This window comes from Phytophthora sojae, assembly GCF_000149755.1.
Source record: "Phytophthora sojae unplaced genomic scaffold PHYSOscaffold_1, whole genome shotgun sequence".
Classification (NCBI taxonomy): domain Eukaryota; phylum Oomycota; class Peronosporomycetes; order Peronosporales; family Peronosporaceae; genus Phytophthora; species Phytophthora sojae.
In genome coordinates this window covers 7,904,027-7,929,830 of record NW_009258115.1, presented here as the reverse complement: position 1 = coordinate 7,929,830, position 25,804 = coordinate 7,904,027, and the positions used below count along the sequence as shown (strand labels likewise).

Genomic DNA, 25,804 nt, shown 5'->3' with positions numbered 1-25,804 from the left:
GTCACAGGCGATGGAGTTGCTGGCGCCTGGGTCGTCGCTGCCGGCGTCGGGGTCACATCAAGGATCGGAATGTTGAACGGGTCCTCTGTCGCCGGTGCAGAAGTCACTGGCGCTGTGGTCGCAGGTGGCGACGTCGTAGCCGGTGCCGTAGTCGGTGGTGCAGTGGTTGCTGGCGCTGTCGTGGGCATCACGGGCTGATACGTGAGAGCGCAGTCCCCCGCGCTCGACGTGCAGCAAATGAGGTTCTGCTGGTTCCAGGCCGAGTAGTCCTCCGAGCAAGTGTTCAAGTCCCAGCAGTACGGCCCTCCCGACCCCTGGTTCGACTGTGCGCAGCACCAGCTACCCCCGCCATTGGAATAGTCGCAGCTGTAGTACGCAGTCTGTGTGGTGAAGGTCGGTGGGGCCACGGTCACGGGCATTTCAAACTGGAGGCGACGCTCGACGTCGGTCGACGAGCTCTGGCGGGCAATCACGTGGACTTGTGTTTGGTCATGAGGGGCGCGGTCACTTTCCAGCTTGGTCGTGGTAAACTCGGAGCAAACGCGGCCCTCCCCATCGTCGCGACTGCACTCGTAGCCTCGGAACTGCCACTTGACCACCGACTGCGACGTATCACTCGGCGACAGACACTGGAGCGAGAAGTACACGCCCAGCCAAGGCAGATCTCGGATGTACAAGTGCTCGCTGATCTGCTTGTACATGCCCACGTGCACTTGACCCGGAACGTTTGACAGGAGGAGATCCACAGCCACGGCATTCAGATCAGCGACGTTGGGCGTCGTCGAGACAGCTCTCTGAACGAGCACTGCCAGCGCTAGAGCGACCTGCATCCATTGCATCGTTAGCCAGAGATCTTACGAGTGGAGTTCGGCGAATGAGCTCTCCCCATAGAGGTGCCGCACCACTGCAGCGCATGTCCCCACAAGTTTTCTTCTACGTCCTGGACTGAAGTGTCGCTTCGTCACTTCACATGGGGGAAAATAGAAAGCGTTCCCAGGAAGTCGGTGCAAGAGTTCAGCGCCCGAGTGAGTAGATGCTTGACGGCAGTCACCGAGCGCGAGTGCTTTTCCGTGGGGGATCGATCACGTACGATAGGTCGTTACGAGCTCGCCGGTGCTGTGGCCTAGAGTATGGAGTGCTGTCGATGGCAACTCGGAAATTACGTTGCACTACCTGCGGCACTGCACAGGCTCGCCTGGACACTCGGGCTGCTTAGTCGCATCAGCACCAACGAGATGATTCTCGCTCGGAGTGAGCGGACACCGCGGTGCTGTTCGCGGAGCGGATCCACCCCTGTCGTGGTATCTCATTAAGTACTTATTAGTAGACAATGCAGCACAGATGCAGCAGCTCTTGTAGCTGTCGGACCCCGTCCTGGAGAACCGAGATCTTCACGGTTGAATTGCTGGTGAGCCTCATAGGTGTGGTGCTTTGGTATCGAGTGAAGACATCGATTGCCGTGGAGGCATTTGCGGAAACGGAACCTGACATGCCGCTGTACCAAGCTAATATGCATCTACCGGTAGCATGAAGACTCACGGGCGCCTCGAAGGACTGGCAAATAGTGGCCTGACGAAGGAGTACGCTGTAAGGAGTCGAAGCCACTTCGGCGCTCATCTGAATGATACATGTATAGCGTGCGTCTGCTGAGGGCTTCCAACAGCAGCGGGCCGCTGCTAGCGGCTCTTCCTGAAATCGTAGCCCAGCGGATTGCGCTTGGATTCCAAGTTGGAAGGGGACTCATAAGGCGGCTGGGGCGACTTCTCACCTCCACGATGGTTTGCCGCGGCCCCGTGCAGCGACTCGCTGCCAGCGAGCAAGCAAGCAGCCTGCAGCACCGCCAGACGCTCGCCGTCGTGGGCCACCGTCGCGCTTCAACTTGGGCGGAGCCTTTCAGTAATCGCCCGGCTTACAGCCGCGCTTGCCCATCCCGCACGCAATCTGACAGCTTGGTCTCCGCCGCGGCAATTGGCTCGACGGTCTCCGAATCAAATCGGTCCATTTGCGAACGTCCACATCGCACCGTGCGGACGTTTTCTGCGCAAACGGCGCGGATCATCATCGCCATGGCCTCACAATCCAATTGTACCGGTGGAAGGCACTCGACCGCTTCAAGCTCCTGACCGCCGCCGCGATGCCCGCCAACTTGTACCAGGTCGAGGACGCGTTCGTGCCGCCGGTGCCGGGCCTCAAGCCTGCGGACGCGCTGGCCGTCGACGTGCTGGACGAGAACGCCAGCGACACGTCCACGGCCTCGCTGGCCCCCACGCCGCTGCACAAGCTGCGCGCCGCGCGCTCCGAGCTCAGCAGCCGCGTCTTCACCCGCGCCGACCGCTTCTGCTCCGGCGCCGACGCCGTGCTGCACGTGGCCGGCCACGTCAGCGCCAACGTCTTCGACTACCCGCTGCTGGCCGCCGCCGACAGCGCGCGCACGCAGGAGGCCAAGCGCAGCGCCCGCGCGCGTGTCGTGACGCTCGAGATCCGCCCCGGAGCCGCCGACGCCGTGCGTGGCGCGCTGGCCGTGGGCGCGTCCTCGGCGGCGCTCATCCCGTCGCAGACGCTGCCGCTGTTCCTGCCCAGCCTCTTCCAGCTGGCGCAGGGCGCGGCCACCTCTGCGCCCGCCGTGTTCCACGTCGCGTGCGAGTCCATCCGCCGCGACATGGCCGTCGCCAGCTCGTACGAGCCTCTGTACGCGCTGCAGCACTCGGGCGCGCTGCTGCTCAACTCGGCGTCGCCTCAGGAGTGCCACGACCTGGCCGTCGTGGCCCACGTGGCGGCCCAGCGCCTGCACAAGCTGCTGGTGCACTTCTACGACGGCGCGCGCGTGGCGCGGGAGCTCGCCAAGGTGGACACTCTGACGGAGGAGTCACTCGAGACGCTCGCTGGGCTCCGTTCTAGTGGCGTGCAGACTGGAGACGTCGTGGAGCAGGTGCAACACGTTATGGACGACCTGTTCCACGTGCTGCAGCGCCAGTACCGCGTGTACGAGTACTTTGGCGCCGACGACGCTGAGTACGTCGTGGTCGTGGTGGGCGAGGCCGCCGCTGCGCTCAAGCAGGCTGCCGCCTATGAGCAGATGATTGGAGGCAAGGTCGGTGTGGTGCAGGTGCGTCTGCTGCTGCCGTGGTCGCACAAGCTTTTCGCGCAGGCTCTCCCCGCTACAGTGAAGCGCATCGTGGCGCTGGAGAACGTGGCGCCCAGCGCGCTAACGTTCCAGCGGGGCCTGCTGACCCAGAACCTGCAGGTCTTCTTCCAGTCGACGTACTGGCGTCCAGCTGTGGAGACCGCCCCCGTGGTGGTGACGGGTGTGTACGGTGGCGTGTTCCGCAACTCGACGTTCTCGGTGGGCATGGGCCGCGCCGTGCTGCGCCACTCGGCGACTTCTTCGTCTCGCCGTGCCTTCGTGGTTGCCAAGAGCGAGGAGCTGTACGACGCTGCCCTGGTGAACGCTGCGTCGGAGAGCAGCCAGGCCACGAAGTTCGACGTGGTGCTCGGCGAGTCGCTGGAGCTTGAGGGATCCGCCGCATACACCAAGCAGTTCCTGTTCTATGGCTTCGATGATGTTGACGCTGACGGTGCTCGCGCTGGTACTGAGACCAGCACGGTGTTCGAGTCTACGCTGGATCTGCTGAACAAGAATCCGGCTACCCGCGTGAACGCCGTGGTGACCCACAGTGCTGGCGAAGAGGCTGCCGTGCGCCCGGTGTCTACTCTGGAGGTGCGCGTTGCTCTGGACGGTGGCAACGGCCCGGCAACGTCGGAGCCTGTCGAGGAGGCGGATGTGGTCGTGGTGACCCGCCGCGAGGTTCTTGCGCACTACGACGTGGCTCGTAGCGTGAAGCAGGGAGGCAAGCTCCTGGTGCTGGCAGGCTGGAAGACGTCCGACGATGTGGACGAGCGCGCGGCGTTCAAGCAGCAGGTGGCTTCGCGCGACATTCAGCTTTTGGTGGTGGACGCTGTTGAGCTGACCACTCGCGTGGAGGACGACGATGTTGCTGCTGTGGGTCTGCAGACGGCCTTCTTCAAGGCTTCGGGCCTGTACGATGAGAGCGTGGTGCTGGCTCTGTTGGAGGCGCAGTTCCCCGCGGAGAAGCACTCAGCGCTGCGTTCGTTCGTGTCTGCCGTGTGGGGCGACGTGCTGGCGCTCACGTACCCGTCGAACGAGTGGCTGTCTGCAACCGATGTGGACGAGCAGTTAGCTGCGCAGCCCCTGACGGCGTTCTCCAGCGTGGCGACGAGCAAGGTTTCGTTCGCCAGCAGTGCCGAGTCGGCGAGCGCTGCCGCGAAGGCCGCTGGCAAGCGCCGCTCGTACGCGGAGGTGTCGCGTGATACGAAGACTGCGTGGCAGCTGATGTTCCCGAGCGCGTTCGGGGCTCGCCACGGTGTGCGCGACCACGTGACGGATCTGGTGACGGTTACCAAGTGGGAGCGTCTGACGCCGGAGGACTACTCGCGCAACGTGTTCCACATCGAGATGGACACGACGAACACGGCGATCAAGTACCGCATCGGAGAGGCGCTGGCTGTGTTCTCCCACAACGATGAGAAGGATGTTGTGAAGTTCCTGCAGTCGTACAACGTGGAGCCGGAGGCGCTGGTGGCGCTGCCTGTGGCTCACAAGAAGAAGAAGGGCGAGGCCACGTCGGGCCCGAGCGAGGAGACGTTGACGTACTTCCAGCTCTTCTCTCACGTGCTGGACATCTTCGGCCGTCCGTCCAAGAAGTTCTACCAGGCTCTGTTGGAGCGCGCCACGGACGAGAAGGAGAATACGACGCTGGCGGCGCTGCTGGAAGCCGACGGTAAGGACGAGTACAAGCGACGTGTGGATGAGACAGTGACGTTCGCGGAGCTGCTCGAGGAGTTCCCGTCGGCCCGCCCGACTCTGGCTGATTTGCTGACCCTGGTGCCGCGCATCAAGCCGCGTCACTACTCGATTGCGTCGAGCATGAAGATGAACCCGACGAGTGTGCACCTGCTGATCGTGGTGCACGACTGGACCACCCCGAGCGGCAAGTACCGCATCGGTCAGGCGACTCGCTTCCTGTCCGGCGTCAAGGTTGGCCAGAAGCTGTCGGTGTCGGTGTGCTCATCGGTAATGAAGCTGCCGGTGAACCCGGAGGACCCGATCGTTATGGCTGGTCTGGGCACGGGTATGGCTCCGTTCCGCGCGTTCATTCAGGAGCGCGCGTTCCTGCGCTCGCAGGGTGTAAAGGTCGGTCCGGTGGCGCTGTACTTCGGCAGTCGCCACAAGGCCAAGGAGTACCTGTACGGCGACGAGTTGGACGCATACGAGGCCGATGGTCTGGTGACGTACTTGCGCTGCGCGTTCTCGCGCGACCAGGAGCACAAGGTGTACATCCAGGACAAGATCGCGGAGGACAAGGAGATCCTGGCGGACTTGCTGCTGCGCCAGAACGGCCACTTCTACCTGTGCGGTCCGACGTGGCCCGTGGCGGATGTCCGCGAAGCGTTGGTGAGCTCGTTCATGCAGGAGGGCGGTCTCGACCGTCGCCAGGCGAATGCTACGATTGAGCGTATGCGTGAGGAGGGCCGCTACGTACTGGAAGTGTACTAAGTGCAGCAGGGCAATTGCTGTAATTGGGCAGAAGCAGATCTTCTGAAGAGTACAAATGACATGTTTGCTTTTGACCTAGCACTCGTAACTGAAGGTGTTCTTACCAACGGAAAGACAGGAGAGTTTCGAGTGAATCCGGGGAACCATTTTCAAAACCCTAATTGTACACTCGAGACGTCAAATTCTCTAAGTTAGGCACGGCACACCAAGAACACCAGCGCAAAACCGACTTCACCTCCTTCCTACCCTGCTCTCGTGTCCCTCTCTCGAACACGATGAGTGTGATCCTGGATATGCTGGTTCCTACGATCGTTGACACGTTCTCGACCATTTTCGAGCTTTGTGCTGAGATGGAAGAAAGCCTGCAAGCGACTTTATCATCGACTGAAGGACATTTTTGACGAGCTCGTGAAAATGAAGAGCAATGGGCAACTCCCGTCGAACGACGCACTCGACAAGTACAAGGCTGTAGCGACGAAGTACCTCCAGTACTTGGTGCACTATCGCAATCAAGGTCTGATCACTCGTGTGGTCAAGCACCAAGCGATGATGGACGAGTTGCATCTGATCAACGAAGACATCGACATGCTGTTCAAGATGCTCAGCCTCGTCAGTACGGCTGCCATGATGGAGTGGAAGGAGTGGGAAAGCGACCAGCGTGTGCAAAGGGAAATGCTCACGTCCTCGGTGAAAAACACCGCGGTCGTTATGGGCGAGCTCAAAACCCCCCAGGCTCAACAAGAAGCGATCCTGACGCTCAAATTTAAGACACTTAGAAACAATCGGAGCAGAGCAAAGAGATGTCGCAGGTGATGAAGTCGGCCATGACGACGGTGATTCGAGCCTCTGCTGTGACGGTCGAAAAGCTGCCACCGTGGTTTCTGCCATCAAGCGAGCTGAAGATTGACGCGGGACCTTTTGCTCGAGGACCGTTTGGGTCCGTTCACTGTGGTGTGTGGGGACCCGGCACCAAAGTGGTGGTGAAGTGTTTTCCGGTGGAGAATATTGTCGCTGATGAGCGTGCTAAGCAGACAATTGAAGCAGAAATGAATCTGTGGTACCAGTTCAACCACCCCAATGTCGTCAAGATGTTTGGAGCCTCGCACGTTAGTTCACCGCCTTTCATCGTGTGTGAAGATGCCACTAACGGAGACCTCAGCGCGTTCCTCGGTCAATCTGAGGACAACAAACGACGAATGTGGAGACTGTTGTACGAGGCTGCGCTTGGGCTGGATTACCTTCATAAGAAGAGTGTTGTGCACGGCGATCTTAAGCTCAACAACATTCTTGTGGGAGCAGACGGCCAGGCAAAGCTGTCCGATTTCGGAATGAATGCAGTGAAATCATCCTCCGTAGCGATATCCAAGACAGAAGGAGCGGAATCCTACACGTTAGCTGGATTGCGTTGGCGGGCTCCGGAATGCCTGACTAAACGACCGACGTTTGCTTCGGACGTGTATTCGTTCGCCATGTGCATCATTGAAGCGGTACAGGACGAGCTACCTTTCGAATTTCTTGACGACCCAACTATTTACGAGAAAGTCAAGAACGGTGTCATCCCCGACCGTGGAAAAAGTTGAGAATACTTGCCGGGACTGACGATGTTTCCAATGACGCTGCTTTAGATACCTCTGGAATCCCAATCTACATCGATGTCTCTCAAACTGACATGCCCCCACCCCCCGCCTCGAAAACAGAAAACGATTTTTCAATAACCAGCTCGGTAGCGGATCTGTTGGCAGAAATTGCAAGTGAAAACACCAGTAAGTTCTGTTCTTCCTCGCTCAGAAGTGTGCAGACGACGAACAACGTACGAAGCCAATGGTGTCCAGCTTCTTACGAGTTCGGTGCGGAGTGGGCTAACCTACCTTAGCAAAGTCTATGCCTTGGAATGTCTTCGGTGGGCGGCTGGTATCGAAAATAAGTTGTCTTTAGTGGATGTGAAATCGATGAAGGAGTGGGTCCAAGATATCCCTGGGCATCTAGTCGCGCTGGCATTGCACGCTTTACAACATGGCACTGATGGCGACAAGCTAGAAGCTGTGGTACGCTGTGCAAGCATCGCTACAATAGATAAAGATGCTGTGAAACTTCGCAAGGCTGGCATAGTGGCACCTTTAGTTACTTTGCTACGAGATGGAAGTGATATGCACAAGTTGTGGGCAGCCGAAGCGTTGAAGAACCTTTGTTGTGACGAAGCAATTCGAGCTGAGATGGTGGAAAAGCAGGCAATAGGACCGCTGACGGCACTTCTGCGCGTTGGAACTGACGAGCAGAAACATCGTGCCGCGTTAGCGTTGGGGAATCTTGCTGCCAACCACGACGCAGCAAGGGAGATTGGGCACAAGCATGCTATCGACCCACTTGCTGCGCTAGTAAAGATCGGAACGCAGATTCAAAAACGATGTGCAGCGTTTGCACTTGGGAATTTGGCACTCGATGATGCAAACCGAGTTGAGATGGTTCGCGCATGCACAATCCCCCCGCTGGTTGCGCTTCTGCAAACGGAAATCAAGTTGGATAAACAACACGCGGCGAATGCTCTAGCAAATCTGGCAATTGATGTTCCCAACCATGTTCTGATAGTTCGCGCAGGAGCCATAGGACCTCTAGTCGTGCTTCTGCATACTGGAAACAAAATGGCAAAACAATTCCCGGCGAATGCTCTAGCAAATCTGGCACTTGATGCCTCCAACCGTGTCATGATGGTGCGCGCAGGAGCCATAGGACCTCTAGTCGCGCTTCTGCAAACTGGAGACGAAATGGCAAAGGAATACGCGGCGATGGGACTAGCAAAATTCTGATGTGATGCGTTAAGCCGTGTTGAATTGTTGCGCGCGGGAGCGGTTGAATCTCTGAGGGTGCTAGCTCAAACCGGAACCGCTCAGCAAAGGTTTTACGCATAAAAAGCTCTCAACACTTTGCCAGGTGAAGGTTGCTGCACGCTGTTGTAAATCAACACATGGAGCAAACAGTAGATCACAATAAATCAACTAATACCGTCACAACTGCTTATTACTTTCGTCACTTGACGTGGTGGAGTGGTCGCTCAGGCCCGTGACCGTGCACCATCAGCGTGTTGCCTGGGTGGTAAAATTGAACTGAAACAGCCTCGAGATGCTACAAAGGATAAGCGAATTGAAGTCAGATTCGGGGCTGAACAAGACATGATACTTCTCGTACCTTTGGAAGTCTCTCCAACCAATCTTGTCGGTGAGAATTATGTTTGCGCTCCTGTCGAATGATATGCCGATACCGCTCAAAGCCGTAGACACTCTTTTCGCGTCCCAACAGCTCGCCCTCCTCGTAAATATCGTCAAACCCACTCTCCATTTCCCCTTCTTGCTCACCCGCAGCGGTCTCAAACAACTCTAGAGCGTCCCTCCACGAAAGAAGACCAGTTGATCCCGACCCATTTCCACCATCGTCGTCACTCTCACTGTCCGAAAGACTCGGAACATCTTTGGTTCTGCTTGTTAGAGAGGGCATCGTCGTGGTTGTGACGCCCCAGACATCCCCGAAAATCGATCGATCTGCTGCGTTTGACGATTCTGGGAATATCGACTCGACTTGCTTCTTGTCGGCCGAACCAACGAACACGTTCGACACACAAAGCCCAGCTTGCTCGTGATATTCCACGACGCTTTGGAGTCCAATCTGAGAACTCTGCCAAGCCGAAAAGCTTGAAGGAAGTGAGCGGAATACGCGCTGTGGCCGCAACACATAACTGGTTTCGGTCTCGCGTGGCCCTTGTAACTCCATTAGAGATCGCACGCTTGCCTGAGGGCGCAGAAATCGGTCGGGAGGTAATATTTCCAGCAGTGACGGCATGGGATCAGAAGGCGCTGGTTTGCTGGTGGAACTTTCCCCGGGTGGACGATTCGCCTCAGCAGCTGAAGCTTGCAGTAGCGAGGTAACTACATCGCACTCCCCCGCGGCACCCTGACGAAGCGCGCGACATTGTTCCAGGGACACGTATGTCGGAAGTGCAGGTAGGATCAGTGGCTCGTGACCCATCAAAAGGGCTTCGTTGCGAGACTTGAGTTCCATGAACGTGAAAGAGTTAAACTTGAGCTCCCAATCCGCTGGTAAAGCGATACTGTCGCGGTGCTTCTGCGTTGTACTTTCCTCAATCATCGGAAAACTGGACAAGTAATACTGACGGGTTCCAGCACTCGACACTGAATCAAGACTTCCCTGGTCTGGGTTCTGTGGCTCAGCATCGTCAGGGGCATCGCGCATTATTCCTTTGTCGATATCTCCACCGCCAGCTTGAGCATTTGATTGCCAGTCAAGAGCAACCTTTTCTCGGACATGCGCGCGAGTCTTGGCCCCACCGAGCCATGCACGAATGCGGTTGAGCCGCTTCTGGGCTCGAAAACGTGTAATGCACGTCGACACAGCACGAACCAGACGTCGAAGTAGACGCTGACGCCGAGCCCACAAATCGTTCTTGTACTGCTTGAAATCTGGCGCGTAAGCTGGAACAAAATGTACTGGCAGTACTGCCGTCTTAAGCTCACCCGGCAAAAGAGGCTCGCTTCTATCGCTTTGGTGGTTCTGGTTGTCAGACACGACCGGTGGCTCGTAGCGCACACTCAGAAACATTGATCGAAGCTGGTCTCGCTGCTGACTAGCCAATGCCTGGGAGTTTAACTCGCGAAGCTGTGCCAGACGTACAATCTGTTCGTGTGAGAACAACCGCTGGCCAAGATGCACTTTGTGGCTTTGAAATTCGAGTGCCTTCTCAGCTCCCGCCACCTCCGTCACTTCTTGCTGAAAGAACATGTCCTTGACCTGCTTGCTCACCCTCTCCAGAAATCCTTCTTCCTCACGCACAAGAGTTTGAAAGCTTAGCGTTGCGGCGCCTTCTTCTTCATCTCCGCGATCGCTCCCCGCCAGCTTTGCCTGTTCCTCTCGCTGTTGCTGTCGCAGTGCTCGGTTAGCTGTAATGGCCTTCTTCAGGTCCTTGGGCCTGAGCTTCCCCGGCTCTTGGTTCAGGACGAATGTCACGCCCGTGACACAGTTTAGGTCGTCGGGGATTTCGACACCGCGCACTCTTTCGAGTTCCTCTTCTTCATCAGCATCGTCATACTGAGGCTCCCCCATAGATCTCCTCTCGCTAGACTTGGCCCCACTACGAGGAGTGGTGGCCTTGCTTGCTTTCTGCTGTGTGTCGGTCCCGCGGCGTGGCTTGCTTTCTGCTGAAGGCGGTGCAGGCGAGCTAGCTTTCTGCTCCGCAACCGCAATGCTCGAGCCTGTGTTGACGGCTGTGCTCGAGGATGAACCAGCAAGAGTACACACTCGAGGAACGAACCCCAGTTGCGAGACGTGCAGTTCCAGCTCGGCACTTGCCGTCGCATACAGCAGTGGCCGGAACTCGAGTTCGATACGCGCCTCGCCTCTTGGCGGAATTGTGCCTGTCAGCGGGAACACCGTAAACGCTGGATGGGGCCTCGTGACGCGCAGCTCGTACTCGAACTCAACCGGCACAGAACACGTGATGTTCACGTACTTCCGGGCACAGGTGCCGCGCGCGACGACACCGAAGTCCATCCGTGTTGGAAACGCTACCTCGTTCACCATGGGGTACGCGTGCAGCGGGATGAGCGTGGCGCCGCTGCGAGCCACGCCCGTGCTCGATCCGTAAGCCACTTCTTCGCAGCGCACCTGGATGCAGTCGTAGTAGTACTGGAAGCCGGCGGGCGGGGTGAAGGACACGAGAATCTCCTCCGATAGTCCGGCCGACACGAACGACGGTCGCTCTGCACTGGCGAAGGTCGCTCGGAACCCCTTCTTGCCCGTCGGGAACGTGTAGCGCAGTCGAACTGCCTTGGCACTGTTGTTGTGTACGCGGACGCGCTGCTGCACCGGGCGCTCGAGCTCAAAGCCGCCGAAGTGGACGCTGGCAGGCTGCGCGTACAGCATCTCGTCCGTTGTGGTGGTCATGGGTCTGCGAGTTCGAGGCGAGGCCACGGGCGATAGCGACGCAGTGGACGGAGACGAGGGCGAGCGCGGGTACATGGGGGACGAAGTAGGGCTCTGCTCGGCGCTGTGCTTCGCCTCGGCCTTCTTCACGGCTCCGGCGGCGATCCGCGATGGCATTGCTGCGACCCTTGAAGATCGCGGGACGCGCAGCCCTAGCCGCTATTTCGAGAGCGACATACAGTATTGGTGCAAGTGTAGACGAATACTGTACTGAACCCCTCGTCGTCTTATCTCGTCCGGAATCCGGTTAATCCCTGGGCGCGCGGCGAGATCGGGCCGTCGTTGGCTCGACCGCCCAGCGCGACAACGAGCGTGGCTTGGACCGCGCTTCATGGCGTTGACCCGCCTGGTTTCCGGCAAGAGACGATTGAACCCACGCCATACAGTGGGCCATACAAAACCCAAGTGAACCCGGCGGCCTTTTCGCTAGGTACAACCTCCGGAAACGTATAAACATTACCGTGGTCAGCGACTGGCGACTCAAATTGTTTGTGAAACCACCTGCTATATCGTGTTTACCTCCACTTGGCGATTCAAATATCGGTACCGCGAGGATTCTCAAAAAAATAGAGACGGTCAGAGACCGGGGCCCATAGTTGCCATTAACGCGCTGTCGCGGCCGGCGTACTCTCGCGCTCCCTGCCCGACGAAGGTCCGCCCTCTCACTGAGCGATCGCCCCCAGCAGCAGCGCCATGATGTCCTCGACGGCGTCCGACCGCTTCGGCGCCGTGGAGCTGACGCCGCGCCACGACGAGCCGCTGTTGGTGCCCGGCTCGGCCGCGCTGGACGCCATGGCGGCGCCCTGCGTCGTGTCCCTGCGCGTGGTGGCGGCCGAGGAGCTGCGGCCCATGCACAAGGGTATCACCAGCAACGCCATGGTGGAGGTCTCGCTCGTGCACGACGACGGCTCGCGCCAGTTCCAGCGCAGCGCCGGCTGGGCCATGGGCGACCTCAAGGCGCCGCCGGGCATGCAGCAGCAGCAGCGCAGCCACAGGAACAGCACGTCGTCGCTGCCGGCGGGAGGCCAGCATCACCACCGCCAGCAGCACCACGGGATGACCACCAAGCCGTTCAAGTCCAAGGTGGTCAAGACGTCGCTCAACCCCATCTGGAACTTCGACGTGGACTTCGGAGACGTGGATACGGACATCGTCGTGGGCGTGCTCTTCACCGTGCGGCACGTCGAGAGGTTCGGCATGGTCAAGAAGGACATCGGCCAGCTGATGCTGTCGCTGCGAGATATTATGGAGCTCAAAATGGTGAGTGGTAGAGCGTCGACAGGCAGTGAAAGATGAAAGAAGGCAGCGCGTGACTGACTGACTAACTTCTATTGTGTATCGTGTGCAGCAACCCCCGCACGAGCAGACGTTCACCCTGCAGCCGACGGACGATATGGTGCGGAGAGAGGCCCTCGAAGGCCCGAGCAACCGCAAGTCCGGCAAGCTCACGGTGCGCTTCAACGGCTACGGCGTGCCGTCCAGCTACACCGTCATGACGGACGGGCGCGTGTCCAACATGGTGAACACGGTCGTGGCACACGAGGACGAGTTTGGGCGCAGCTCCAGGTCCCTAGTGGTGCACGACATCCGGGCGGAGGTGCGCAAACTGCAGAGTTTCCATCAGACGAAGCCCCGGCCTGGCGAGACGTGGTTCGCAGTGAGCGCGGACTGGATCCGCGCCTGGCTGCTGTTTGTCTCCAAGTACAAGGGCGAAGAGGTCCATAGTCCCGGCACTGTGGACAACATGCCTTTGATATCGGATGACCTCATGGACGGCACGTTCCAGATCAAGACCGGCCTCGTCATCAAGAAGGATTTCCGCATGATCAACAAAAAGAGCTGGGACTATTACCAGAACGTCTACGGTGGAGGCCCCGCCATTGAGGTGCAGATCCCGAGTAACTGCGCCGAGCCGGCGGAGTGGATTGCGAATCTTCAACTCGACGTTGCCGGCCGTGTTAATTCCAACTATGTCGATTCCGACTGAGCTTGTGCTCTGTCACAAGTCCGTTCTCTCGTCCAGACAAGTCTGTCATGTACTACAGCAACACGCTCGTCTATTTAATCACATGGCACGATATGCACACACACTGGAATTTTCTCTTTCCGTTTCCTATCTACACGAGGATAGGGGCAAACTCTTCTTGGTCGTTGTTGGCCTTGCTGGGGCTGCTTGCATCCGGAGTGTCCTCTGGTTCTTTACTCTTGGTCTCGCTGGTAGGAGTGCTCTCTGGCTTTTCAGCGTCGTTAGCTTCATCGGCAATGAGTGTAGCTGCGTTTTCAGCCTTGGTAGTCTGAGACGGGGGCACCGGTCGAAGATGCAGCTCAACAGCTCGCGAGGGGCGGCGCCTAACGAGCTCCTTCTCGATCTCGCCGTCCACGTCCAGCTCTAGGTCGCTCAAATCATCTTCGCTCGGCGCCGTCTTGCTGCTGTCTGATGAGCTAGAACGACCGCCCACCAAGAAACCACGGCGCGACTTGCCTGAGTTGACAGAAGAGCGCTTCTTGGTGCCACCAAACAGACCACGTCGAAGCCTGGCCAATCGACCAGTTGGCATGGGCGTCGCTTCCACCTCCGGTAAGTAAGACGGCAATCCTTCCGCCATGCGAACAGCATTGCAACGCAAGAAATAGTTGCGCCAGAACAGTTCCTCGGTGACCACAGGAACCGGCACAGACTCCACCAGCGTCTCTCTCTTCTCGCGCAAGTTCGGGTTGCTCAGCAGCAGCTCCCGCGCCACGTCCTTGAGCATAGCATACTCGAATACATATTCTTCCTCACCGTCCGCAGGCTCGACGAACGTCCGTCGATAAATCGCGAGCTCCAAAATTTTCTCCTTCACTGCGAGGTTCACCCTCGTCTCACCGTCGTCGGTGCGGACTTCCCACGGAAACAAAGGTGGCAGCTCCTTCTCCAGCTCCTGCTCCTGTTCGTCCTTGTTCTCCTCCTCCTTCTTATCATCCTTCTCCATCAAGTCCTTCTCCATCAAGTCCTTCTCCTCCGCTTGCTGCTGCTTGTCCGGAACCGACTCGGCTTCAGGCACCTCGGCCTCGGGCTCCGGCTGCTCGTCGACCTGTGACATGGGCGAGAGCTCGTCCTCCGCTCGAGTGGTTGGGATCGTCTTGAGCTTCGGCTTCCGGCCGCGACTGGTGCTGCGCGTCAGGACGGTAGCGATGCCATGCGCCTTGTTGGCCACAGTCCCAACCATCATTTGTAGATCTGGTTACGCGGAGAAAAACACAAAACACGTCAGCGCTGCGATGTGGCGGTGGCGGGAGGATGTGCTGCCGCCGCACTGGGTGGCGCGGGGCAGCTAAATGGGGACGTACTGGCGGCGCTGTGGCGCATACCGATCTCGCTCGCCCGCACGGCCGACATGCCGATCTCGCTCATACGCGCCGCCATCGTCTTGTTACGCCCGGGAGAGTGGCTGCAGGAAGGAGACTGCGTGGCAGCCGCTGCTCTTCGTGCAGACGCTCGCGGAGTTACGCACAGGGCCAGATGGGAAAGCAAGGCGGGCGCTGCCGCGACAAACGGAAATGTCGCCTCTACGGGTACACTGTACCCTTGGTGTTCTCGATACTGTTGAGAACTACTTGTACGCCGCAAACTGCACCCTTGAGGACGACCTTGCCGCCCTCCTTGCATCTTCACTCAGCGCGCTTGATCGGAAGCTCTAGCATTTGGCATGCGTGAAGAACTGTAGATCTAGCGCCCTGCAAATTACATGCAGCAAACCTCGGCTCGGCCTAAGATCTGCTGCTGCCAGCTATTAATACCCTCGTGGCACGAGGGTGTGGTGGATCCACGACTCGTAGCTCAGCGCCTCCGCCATGCCATCCGCAGCCCTAGTTCCCCCTCTTCGGCAACACGATCGTCTTGGCGTCGGCGGTTAAAATCGTTTCGCTGCTTCGTGCTCCTGGAGCTCCTTGTGCACACAGCCTGAACTGCTTCACTCGACATCTTGGTATGCTGGGTCGCGCGTCGTCGTCGTCTAAATACAGAGCTCCACTTCCATGCATGTCATTAAGTTAGCGTACGTGCCTGCAAGGGCTCGGAGGCATGGCATGGTACACAAGCTCCATCCTTGTCGGCTCTCAATCCGAGAGAACACTGTTGGTACTTGAAGTTTTCGCTCACAAGTCACATGTGAGTCACCCATACGAGAACCAAGTAAAAAAGTGTACCCATTGAACCTGACTGACGGTCAAGCATGGCCTGAGACCTTCGATTTTCGCCGCGACCAGTCTCCGTTTAACCCCTTTAACAGCCCTCTTCTCTCACTGCCACAAATATGGCGCGCTTCCTGCAAGTTCTCGCTGCGTCGGCGGCGCTCTCGTCCGCTGTGGTCGCTCTCGGGACGAGTACGTACGCGCACTGTGTTGCTCACCGACGTCTCCGTGGATACTTACTAACTGAGCCCTTTCCTCCCGCTGCCCCGCAGACTACGACCACGACGGCAAGACGACGTACTGCTGGTCTATCGACGAGCCCGCGTCCAACTCGAAGCTGAGCGAGCTGGACCGCACCCAGGAGTATTCGGGCGCCGACGGCTGCCCCATCGCCATGACCGTATCGCTGGACGCCACCAGCGTCGAGGTCAACACGCCCGTGAACGTTACCTGGACGGTCGACGCTGACTTCAGCGGGGAGAACCTAGTGAACATGACGAAGCTCGCCTACGGCGAGGATTCCAGCGGTCGCACGGCACAGATCGTGCACTCGAACGTGCACTCGTGCGTGTACCTGTCGGGCTGCGACCCATTCAACGACGGCAAGCAGCTCGAGGACAAGACCTCGAACCAGATCGCCAACCTTACTGACAATGCGGCCGACTTCGAAGACGCGGTGCAGTTCAGCACCGCTGGGGCGTACTCCGTGCTCGCTCACATTATCATGCCCGACACCAACTCGTCAAGGCAATTCGCCTACGCCGTGTACATTGAGCTCACTGTGACCGAAGCCACAGAAGCAGACACGACGGAGGCCCCAGCCGCAACCACCACCGAGAGCAGCGGCGGCATCTCACAAGCGGCGCTCATTGGGATCATTGTGGGCGGCGTTGTGGTGGTCGTAGCGCTGGTGGTAGTTGCCGTGGTGGTGTGGCGCCGGCAGGGCAGCAACGTGAACGACATGAGCAACTACAGTTACCCTCCACCACCGCCGTACGATGCAGCATCGGAACTGTACTCGCTGAACGCCAAGGACAACACAGCTGGATCGGAGGCTGGCACCGCGCGCGTGACGGGGTCGTGGAGTATTCCTGCGAACAGCCTCCCAGCCCGGAGCCTGGATGGCACCAACGGCTCCAATGGATCTCGTAGTTCGCACCCAGCTTCGGAAGGATACTTGTCATATGGAGGGGGTTACCGTCCAGTGGATACAGAAGCCCCGCGGCCGAGGCGAGTGGATAGCGACGTGGAGCTGTAAGCGTTCGCTCTAGTCTGGGCAGTAAGGTTTTTGCATTCTACCAATATGAGTGTTTACATTCACGATTCTCACAACGACAAATGGGCGTCGTTGTGGTTCTTGTCTGTGAATCGTCAAACCGCAGGAAGAGGTGTGGAATGACAGTTAAGTTGGAAAAGTACTACATCGTCGTTTTGTGATCACGTTGGCCGTCATCTATTGATCCGTCGTCGATAGTGCAATGCGCATGTACTCGCCTGTGAACGGCTTCAGAATGCAAGTTGAAGTTATCACGTTTGCAGGGGTCAATTTTGCCTCTCATTGCGTTCAACGACGCACTTGAGAGATACGCGCACAGGGCTGTTGGCGTCCGATAAAAGAGAGCAGTACTAGAGTACGCAACTATGCCTTCTGATCTGCTTTGAGTTTGCTCCAATTTATCTTCGACCTCTTAGAGTGAGCGCTAGCGGGGGAGTACCATGTGCAGATGCATTGGGCGCCTTCCAAAACCCTCACCACAGGTCGCGCATAAAAGTTTAATCCCGGAGAATTGTTTGATGAGACCACTTTTTGGTCTCGACTCTTAACTAGCAACGTTATTAAACAGGTGACTGAACTCCACTATACTCGAAGGTCGCGTTCCAGCAACCGTTTTGGGGCGGATTAAACGCTTCGGTAATTTAAAATAAATTACGGATTAAACTGATCAAACGGTTTTATATGGGTTTTGGAAGGCGCCCATTGAGAAACACTGCGCGAAAAGATTGCAGCCTCAAGGGGAGCTTTAGAAAGATGGATGGATGTTTGTGAACTGCACATGCATCCAGAACTTGTACTGCCACTAGCAGCATCAGAGGGCGAGTCGCACCGCAAGACAGTAAAATTGGCGTTTCAGGCAACAAAATGTTAGAGAGACCCGATCCGACATGCTGCTGCAGATTCATTTTTTAAAAATGGGAATGCCACACAGCGCAACGCGCTGGTGTCCCAGCCTCGAGAGCTGCGAAAGCTGTGCCTCGGCACAGCAAAGCGCATTGCGCGCCGAACTTGTGGTTCTACAATTTCGGCACGCCGATCCGCGTACCGGTCCTGGCCACTGACGTCTTTGATTTGCGACGATCCGGCTTGCCCTATTGCAGGAAGACCTGCCACTGGCGCTGGCAGTGCCAGGGGACCTGCAAAGTTTGCACTGCGAGCCAATTCAACTTCCAACCTGGGCCGCCCCTTTTGTGGTTCGCTGCGACAACATCGTCCGCCCCCGCCAAAAACTTCAGCCTTGAACCAGCTTTCGTGCATCCTGCCAGCGTGTGTCGTTGTACACGTGCATGCATAGCTTTTACTTCGTACAGCCCGTCATAGCGTTGCATCGCCAAAGCCACGAGCAGAGAGCTTTCGTCGCAGCAAACAGCGACGAATGCATCTTTCAGTGGAGACCACACCGAGCCGATTATCGTGCGAGCAAAGTCGCCCAGTGTTGCCGTGGCTGCCACCAGATGGTGATCATCCATGTGTAACTCGCTCGACGCACTCCAGTTCTTATGAAAATTTCCAGCCAATCGCTGACTTATAACTTACTTAATTTCGTATTATTCTATTTTTCTTGCTGCGCCATTGGCGGAAATCGCGCAGCTGACTATAAAGCCGGACCGGCAGGAGTGCACTCAGCGCGCATAGTCGAACTTGGACTCTAGGTGTAGAGGAGCTTGCCGGCCTGCCGATCGAGCGACAGAGCGCAAGTCAGTCGCACAGAAGCGGAAGCAAAGCGCAGGCTAGAGAGTCTCCAGTGGAGACTGCAGATAGGCGGCGCCAACCAGATCCCAATCGGTCTCCGAAGCGGAGGAAGTGCGTCGGACACCATCACACGCAGAAATTCTGCCAGAACACATGCAGGAGCGGGGTAGACATCGACAGCAACATATAACAATGACGGAGGCGTGCAGGTGCCACTGCGGGGCGAAGGACAAGAGCAGGAGAGTCAACAGGATGAGTCGTCGCTCGACCGCGTGGCTGCCCCTTGTGGTGACCTTAGTGCTGGCAAATGTTTCCGCCGCGACGTCGGCGGCCTCGTCCTCGTCCTCGTCGGACTACGTTATGGACGGTGCCACCACGTACTGCTGGGAGGTGGACACCTCCATCTACTCGAACACGGTGGATGGCTCCTCGGTGAAAATGGTGAGCGCGCAGGGCGACGGATGCCCACTGGCGCTCTCCATGGCGCCCCCTACGGACGACGTGTACGCGTACGACTCGGTGGACATCTCGTGGAACGCGACGGAGCGCTTGGCATCGAACGGCTCCCTTGAGAGCAACAGTTTCGGCCTCGCGGAGCTGGTTGGTGGACTGGACCGCATCTCGCAAAACTACTACCAGATCACGGCCTCGAGACTGCGGACGTGCGTCTACGGCGCGGACTGCAACCCTGTGACGACGGGATCACAGCTGACGGAGAACACGACGAACATCCCGCTGAACTTCACGAACGGCTTGGCTGCATTCGACTCGTCCGAGCTGTCGTTTAGCCAGCCGGGAAACTACACTCTGTTGGCACACTTGATCCTTCCGAGCAGCACCCCGACTTCCAAGCGTTACGACTACGCCGTGTTCCTCAAGGTACAGGTCCTCTCGCGGAGCAGCGCCGCTGTCGCCGACACCACCGCCACACCCTACTCCGAGACGACGGGTACAAGCAGCAGCAGCTCAGGTGTATCGACGGAAGTCATCTGTGTGCTCATCATCAGCGGCATCGTCGCGGTGGCCCTGGTCGTCATCGGTTTTGTGACACTGCGCGCCAAAATCGACCGTAACCCTGAGGCAAATGGTAGCAGCAACAAGCGCAGCAACAAAAAGGGCCGTGGCATGTTTGGCTTTTCAAGCACCGGCATGAATTCGGCCGGCGGGGTACATGTCGTGAGTGACGGAGAGGCCGAGGAGTTTGCCATGCTCAGCATGCATGAAGCCACGATGCGCCAGAAGCGAAACAGTACGTTCCTCAGCGCTCTTTCCCGTGGTCGACGACGCAGCGATGCCGCCGCACCTCAGCACAGGAGCGGCAGCCCGCTGCAGTTTGCCGGACCGATGGTCAGCCAAAGCGTGGATCGCAAGGCCGCCCTCTCTATCGACGAAAGCTTCAGCGGTGGAGATATCACTCCGCAGAGTGTCACGATTGAAACCCCTGTTACTGGCCGTGGCAACTACACGGGCCTCGACAACACGCCGAAGGTGAAGGTGTTCGCACCCCCGGGCCAGATCATGTTCAACGACATCATGGAGGATGAGGTGGACTCGGGTCGACGATCGGGAGGTGTCATCGCTGCGGCACGCCGACCCAACTTCGAGGACAGCACCATGTCAGACGTGACGGACCTGAACCTTACTGCAGTGTCTGAGCGCATCAAGCAGCACCGCGCTAACGCGGAGCAGGAGGCTGCTGCTGCTGTCCATATGAAGCAGGATGTGCTGACTGCGGACGACCTACGGGGTTCCGAGGCTGGCCCCCTTGCACTGAGCGACCTTCTCGCTTCACGCGTGCGGAAGTAATTCCAAGCGGACCGTGGGGTTGTTGGTTGCACAGATTATTTTGACCAGGACGAGCTTCAGCAGGCAATCCTTCGTCTCGAACGTGCGTATCGGGTGGGTAAAGCCTCCTCGTCAGTGGATTTATTTTTCCTAGGAAGGAAACAAACTCAGGATAGCAACGCGCAGCACCAGAGAGCGCGTACACTCACACATGAGCTAAAGGTTAATATATCCAGACGCTGTGAATACCTATCTGTCTGCTTTGAAGGCGTCTAGCGTGCACTTTGCACTCAAATCGAATGTTACGGTACTGCGAGTTACGTTTCATGAAAAATACGTGGGCCACACAAGTAACCCCGTCGGATAACCGTGTAACTGGTGGTCGTCGCCAACCATCCAATCGCCAGCCCGATTCGCACCGAGTGATAACTGAAGCAGGCAGAGCTCGTCTTCCGCAGTAGCAGCAGCACCCGCCAGCGACCATGCGTATTCACACGTGCTACTTCTGCTCGAGCCCCGTGTACCCGGGCCACGGCATCACGTTCGTGCGCAATGACAGCAAGATCTTCCGCTTCTGCCGCTCCAAGTGCCACAAGAACTTCAACCGCAAGCGCAACCCGCGCAAGGTGAAATGGACCAAGGCCTTCCGGAAGGCTGCGGGCAAGGAGATGGCCCTGGACACGACGTTCGACTTCGACAAGCAGCGCCACCGCGCCGTCAAGTACGACCGCGAGCTCATGGGCGCCACCATCCACGCCATCGAGCGCGTGACGCAGATCAAGGAGAAGCGCGAGGCCGTCTTCTACAAGAACCGCATGAAGGACAGCAAGGCCAAGGCCAAGGCGCGCGACATGCGCGAGCTGGAGCAGAACATCGAGCTCATCGAGCCGGCGGCGGCGGCGATCAAGGACCAGGCGCAGCTCAACGTGTCGGCCTCCAAGCAGAAGGACGCGGCGGCCACCGAGGCGCCGTCCTCCATGGTCTTAGATCAGTAAAGTTATGCCCCGCGCGGGTTGTGATTTCCAATGCATACAGCTTCGTTCGTTTTACTACTACACACGGCGCGCCGACTTGTTGTTGCGATTTGACCAGCTATTATCGGTGATCTTCGCTAGCTTGCAGACAATAACCACCCTCTTTGAATCGCTGCAATGCGCTGCATCGATTCTTAGTGGTGTCCTTGATTGGTGACCACTACGAGCGCAGCCGCAACGCCGTGCACGGCCATGAAGTTGCCGCCGTTTCTAGCGAGGCAGGCCACCGCTGCCATCAGTCTGGCGTACGAGTCGCACTTAGCCGGACTCGACTGGGGGTAGGTGCTGCGCGCTGGGCCAGCCAACTGCCGGGGCATACAAAAAGTAAGTGTGGCCCGCGGAGGGGGAGCCACCGCCTCGCCTTCAGTTCAGGACAGGACCCACGGAACGGAAGCGCGAGCGAGAGCGGAAGCGGAACCATGTCGGACAAGCTGACGCGTATCGCCATCGTGAGCACGGACAAGTGCAAGCCCAAGAAATGTCGCCAGGAGTGCAAGAAGTCGTGCCCCGTGGTGCGCATGGGCAAGCTCTGCATTGAGGTGTCGCCCAAGAGCAAGGTGGCCTTCATCTCGGAGCAGCTCTGTATCGGTTGCGGTATCTGCGTCAAGAAGTGCCCGTTCGAGGCCATCAACATCATCAACCTGCCCAAGGACCTGGAGAGCAACACGACGCACCGCTACGGCGCCAACACCTTCAAGCTCCACCGTCTGCCCATGCCCCGCCCCGGACAGGTGCTGGGTCTCGTCGGCACCAACGGTATCGGCAAGTCCACGGCGCTGCGCATCCTCGCCGGCAAGCTCAAGCCCAACCTCGGCAAGTTCGACGCCCCGCCCGAGTGGCAGGAGATCCTGACCCACTTCCGCGGCTCGGAGCTGCAGAACTACTTCACGCGCATCCTCGAGGACAACCTCAAGGCCATCACCAAGCCACAGTACGTGGACAAGATCCCCAAGGCCGTCAAGGGCACCGTGCACGAGATCCTGTCGGCCCGTTGCGAGAAGGAGGAGAAGCTGACCCACTTCCTGAACGAGCTGGACCTGTCGCACGTGCAGGACCGTGAGATCGAGAACCTGTCCGGTGGTGAGCTGCAGCGTTTCGCCATCGCCGTGGTGGCTGTGCAGAAGGCCGACATCTACATGTTCGACGAGCCGTCCTCGTACCTGGATGTGCGCCAGCGTCTTAAGGCCGCCCTTGTCATCCGCTCCATGGTGGACGACAACGCCCGCTCGTACGTCATCTGCGTCGAGCACGATCTAAGTGTGCTGGACTACCTGTCCGACTTCATTTGCGTGCTGTACGGTACGCCCTCGGCCTACGGTGTGGTCACCATGCCCTTCAGCGTGCGTGAAGGTATCAACATTTTCCTTGCCGGTTTCGTGCCAACGGAGAACCTGCGTTTCCGTACGGAGGAGCTGACGTTCAAGGTCTCGCAGAACGCCGATGAGTTGGGCACGGGCGAGGGCGATGCCAACTCGTTCAACTACCCGTCCATGACCAAGACCATGTACAAGAAGAAGAAGGACACTGCTTTCAAGCTGCACGTCGAGGCTGGTGACTTCACGAACTCGGAGATTATCTGTATGCTTGGTGAGAACGGTACCGGTAAGACGACGTTCATCCGTATGCTTGCTGGCCTGCTCAAGTCGGACGAGATGGAGGCCGCCGAAAAAGCCGGCGACCATGACGCCATGTCGAACTGCGCTCTGCGTTACGACACGTCCACGATCAGTTACAAGCCGCAGAAGATTGCCCCGAAGTTCCAGGGCACGGTGCGCGAGCTGCTGCACCGTCGTATTCGCGAGGCTATCGTGCACCCGCAGTTCGCGACGGACGTGACCAAGCCGCTTGCCCTCGACAACATTATTGACCAGGCCGTGCCCCACCTGTCCGGTGGTGAACTGCAGCGTGTGGCTATCATCCTGTGTCTGGGTAAGCCCGCCGACATCTATCTCATCGATGAGCCGTCCGCCTACCTGGACTCCGAGCAGCGTATTTTGGCTGCCAAGGTTATCAAGCGCTTCATCCTGCACGCCAAGAAGACGGCCTTCGTGGTGGAGCACGATTTCATCATGGCCACGTACCTGGCCGACCGCGTCGTTGTCTACGATGGCCAGCCGGGTATCGAGTGTACCGCGCACTCGCCGCAGAGCCTGCTGACGGGCATGAACCAGTTCCTGAAGCAGCTGGAGATTACGTTCCGACGGGACCCCACGAACTACCGCCCGCGTATCAACAAGTACGACTCCGTCAAGGACGTGGAACAGAAGACCTCGGGCAACTTCTTCTTCATGGACGACTAAGCTGTAGACGTATAGGAGGACGGAAGCGCGCGGGCTAAGCTGGCGAGATCAGTCGGCTGTCCGTTTGACAAGCGACTTGATATTACCATGACGCAGTGCGGATTGACGGCGTTCACAGAGGCCGGTGCTGCATAGGCGAAGGAAGACAAGACGTGTATCTTGAAGAGAGTCGAGCTGCGCGACGGCATGCGCGCTCCAATGCTGGCGGAGTAAGTAGAGAATATACATCGGCACGTCCTCGTGCTTTGGATTTTTAATTACGGGCGCTTCTGCAGTTCCTGGTGAATTCTTCCAAAGTCCTTGAGCAGGCGGGTGAGCTGCTCCTCGTCCAGCTCCAGCATCACCTGCAGAGGCAACAAAGAGATCTTGAGAGACTGATATCCTTTTGAGCAATCTGTGGGAGTGTCATACGACGGACCTGTCGCTCAGAGCCATCGGGTTTCGCTAAACGAAGCTTGAGTGCAACGGAGCGTTGTCGGTCGCCGCAGAGCGAGCTGTTGGCCAGGTTCACGCGCACCGAGTAGTCGAAGTCGCGCAGCACTTCGCCCTCTTCGAGTGCGACGTCCATTTCGGAATGTAGTGATGCATTTTCGTGTCGTGCACATCATTATGCGCTTGGGTAGGCTGAAAAGATTTGCGCCAATCGCAAATCGTTATGAAGTCCAGGTATGACTTATGGCGGTGCCGCCCCCTTGGCCGCACGAACGGGAGGCCAGCACCAGCGGAACTCAACTTTGAGCGGCGAGAGACTCGGAGACTCATGTGGGCGAAACAGGCAGGCAAGGCCATCCGGTCGCTGGGGCAGACGATCGACCGCGTCGGCGTCTCGCTGGAGGGCAAGCTCACCTACACGGAGCACCGTAAGTTGGCCGCACAAGCAGCGACAGAGCAGCGTCTTCCTCCTCCTGCTCTGCCTCTTGGATTCGCATTGAATTAATTCGGATTGCTGCTGCTGCTACTGTTTTGCCGTACTGTAGTGAACCCGTCCACGCGCGCCGTGAAGAACCTGGGACGCGCGCCCAAGTTCGAGGAGGGCGTTTTCGTGGCGCCCAACGCGTCGGTGATCGGCGACGTCAAGGTGGGCAAGGGCAGCTCCATCTGGTACAACGCTACCGTGCGCGGCGACGTCAACCACATTACGATCGGCGAGAACACAAACATCCAGGACCAGGCCGTGGTGCACGTGGCCAAGATCCACCAGGACATCCCCACCAAGATCGGCAACAACGTGACCGTGGGCCCCAACGCCATCGTGCACGCCTGCACCATCCAGGACCACTGCATCATCGGCACGGGCGCGCAGGTGCTGGACGGCGCCGTGGTGGGAGCCAAGTCCATCGTCACCGCCGGCTCCATCGTCACCATGGGCAAGCAGGTGCCCTCGGGCCAGCTCTGGTCGGGCGTCCCCGCCCGCTACCTGCGCGACCTCACGGCCGAGGAGATGCAGTTCATGCAGCAGTGCTCAGCCGAGTACACGCAGCTGGCGGAGCAGCACGCTGAGGAGTGCGCCAAGAGCTTCGAGGAGTACGAGGCCGACACGGAGCGTTTCAAGATCCTGCGGGACGTGGGCGAGACTGGCCTCCCGCAGAAGGACGAGACGCGCGAGGACACCGGCCTCTTCTTCCGCTACTAGACAGCTGCATGCGTACTTGAAAGGGAGGGCGACGTTGAGTGCAGAAGTTAAGGTGGAGAAGAGCAAACACAAAGAATGAAATGGACATTACGACGGAATGTCTCTGTTGGGCGAGCAGAGCGGACTTGGCTTGCAATTCAAGCACTCACGCGTCTAACCAAACAGCCCCACAATACTGTTTCGCTTCATTCTTCATCGCTCTGCTCCTGCACTGCAACTGCTTAAACGAACGAACGCCAAAACCTTTTGAGTATCGCCAACAACTCAGCGCAGCTAGCATCAGTTCGACGTACATGACAGCGCGATTAGCTTCAGGAAAAAGTCTCGGACGGCTGGTTGCCGCAGTGC

General features: G+C 58.2%; 12 protein-coding genes across 12 annotated transcripts; 8 read left to right on the top strand and 4 right to left on the bottom strand.

Annotated features, from left to right (window-relative positions):
• Positions 1 to 200: 200 nt before the first annotated feature.
• PHYSODRAFT_385811 (hypothetical protein) lies at positions 201 to 701 on the bottom strand (the record flags this gene model as incomplete). The annotated part of the gene is made up of 1 exon (XM_009517926.1): positions 201 to 701. A coding segment is annotated over one exon (501 nt), but the record flags the coding sequence as incomplete, so codon positions are not given.
• A 1,433-nt stretch (positions 702 to 2,134) lies between these two features.
• Positions 2,135 to 5,654, top strand: PHYSODRAFT_552531 (hypothetical protein; the record flags this gene model as incomplete). Its single annotated transcript, XM_009517925.1, has 1 exon — positions 2,135 to 5,654. The coding sequence occupies one exon, from the start codon at positions 2,135 to 2,137 to the stop codon at positions 5,573 to 5,575; it is 3,441 nt and encodes a 1,146-aa protein (XP_009516220.1). The 3' UTR covers positions 5,576 to 5,654.
• A 196-nt stretch (positions 5,655 to 5,850) lies between these two features.
• Positions 5,851 to 7,155, top strand: PHYSODRAFT_322547 (hypothetical protein; the record flags this gene model as incomplete). The annotated part of the gene is made up of 3 exons (XM_009517924.1): positions 5,851 to 5,886; positions 5,966 to 6,277; positions 6,352 to 7,155. 3 exons carry the CDS (start codon positions 5,851 to 5,853, stop codon positions 7,153 to 7,155), a joined length of 1,152 nt encoding a protein of 383 aa, XP_009516219.1.
• A 216-nt stretch (positions 7,156 to 7,371) lies between these two features.
• PHYSODRAFT_384827 (hypothetical protein) lies at positions 7,372 to 8,256 on the top strand (the record flags this gene model as incomplete). The annotated part of the gene is made up of 1 exon (XM_009517923.1): positions 7,372 to 8,256. A coding segment is annotated over one exon (885 nt), but the record flags the coding sequence as incomplete, so codon positions are not given.
• Positions 8,257 to 8,719: 463 nt separating this feature from the next.
• Positions 8,720 to 11,599, bottom strand: PHYSODRAFT_472576 (hypothetical protein; the record flags this gene model as incomplete). Its single annotated transcript, XM_009517922.1, has 1 exon — positions 8,720 to 11,599. The coding sequence occupies one exon, from the start codon at positions 11,597 to 11,599 to the stop codon at positions 8,720 to 8,722; it is 2,880 nt and encodes a 959-aa protein (XP_009516217.1).
• A 657-nt stretch (positions 11,600 to 12,256) lies between these two features.
• On the top strand, positions 12,257 to 13,550 carry PHYSODRAFT_552527 (hypothetical protein; the record flags this gene model as incomplete). The annotated part of the gene is made up of 2 exons (XM_009517921.1): positions 12,257 to 12,823; positions 12,912 to 13,550. The coding sequence occupies 2 exons, from the start codon at positions 12,257 to 12,259 to the stop codon at positions 13,548 to 13,550; spliced, it is 1,206 nt and encodes a 401-aa protein (XP_009516216.1).
• Positions 13,551 to 13,680: 130 nt separating this feature from the next.
• On the bottom strand, positions 13,681 to 14,996 carry PHYSODRAFT_343965 (hypothetical protein; the record flags this gene model as incomplete). Its single annotated transcript, XM_009517920.1, has 2 exons — positions 14,894 to 14,996; positions 13,681 to 14,783 (listed from the first exon to the last, which is right to left on the bottom strand). Exons 1-2 carry the CDS (start codon positions 14,967 to 14,969, stop codon positions 13,681 to 13,683), a joined length of 1,179 nt encoding a protein of 392 aa, XP_009516215.1. The 5' UTR covers positions 14,970 to 14,996.
• An 862-nt stretch (positions 14,997 to 15,858) lies between these two features.
• PHYSODRAFT_309592 (hypothetical protein) lies at positions 15,859 to 16,994 on the top strand (the record flags this gene model as incomplete). Its single annotated transcript, XM_009517919.1, has 2 exons — positions 15,859 to 15,928; positions 16,009 to 16,994. 2 exons carry the CDS (start codon positions 15,859 to 15,861, stop codon positions 16,992 to 16,994), a joined length of 1,056 nt encoding a protein of 351 aa, XP_009516214.1.
• A 1,962-nt stretch (positions 16,995 to 18,956) lies between these two features.
• Positions 18,957 to 20,510, top strand: PHYSODRAFT_309591 (hypothetical protein; the record flags this gene model as incomplete). Its single annotated transcript, XM_009517918.1, has 1 exon — positions 18,957 to 20,510. The coding sequence occupies one exon, from the start codon at positions 18,957 to 18,959 to the stop codon at positions 20,508 to 20,510; it is 1,554 nt and encodes a 517-aa protein (XP_009516213.1).
• A 1,432-nt stretch (positions 20,511 to 21,942) lies between these two features.
• On the top strand, positions 21,943 to 23,820 carry PHYSODRAFT_388278 (abc transporter; the record flags this gene model as incomplete). The annotated part of the gene is made up of 1 exon (XM_009519755.1): positions 21,943 to 23,820. A coding segment is annotated over one exon (1,878 nt), but the record flags the coding sequence as incomplete, so codon positions are not given.
• A 260-nt stretch (positions 23,821 to 24,080) lies between these two features.
• Positions 24,081 to 24,391, bottom strand: PHYSODRAFT_322539 (hypothetical protein; the record flags this gene model as incomplete). The annotated part of the gene is made up of 2 exons (XM_009517917.1): positions 24,081 to 24,167; positions 24,242 to 24,391. The coding sequence occupies 2 exons, from the start codon at positions 24,389 to 24,391 to the stop codon at positions 24,081 to 24,083; spliced, it is 237 nt and encodes a 78-aa protein (XP_009516212.1).
• A 192-nt stretch (positions 24,392 to 24,583) lies between these two features.
• PHYSODRAFT_537494 (hypothetical protein) lies at positions 24,584 to 25,554 on the top strand (the record flags this gene model as incomplete). The annotated part of the gene is made up of 2 exons (XM_009517916.1): positions 24,584 to 24,683; positions 24,801 to 25,554. 2 exons carry the CDS (start codon positions 24,584 to 24,586, stop codon positions 25,454 to 25,456), a joined length of 756 nt encoding a protein of 251 aa, XP_009516211.1. The 3' UTR covers positions 25,457 to 25,554.
• Positions 25,555 to 25,804: the final 250 nt, after the last annotated feature.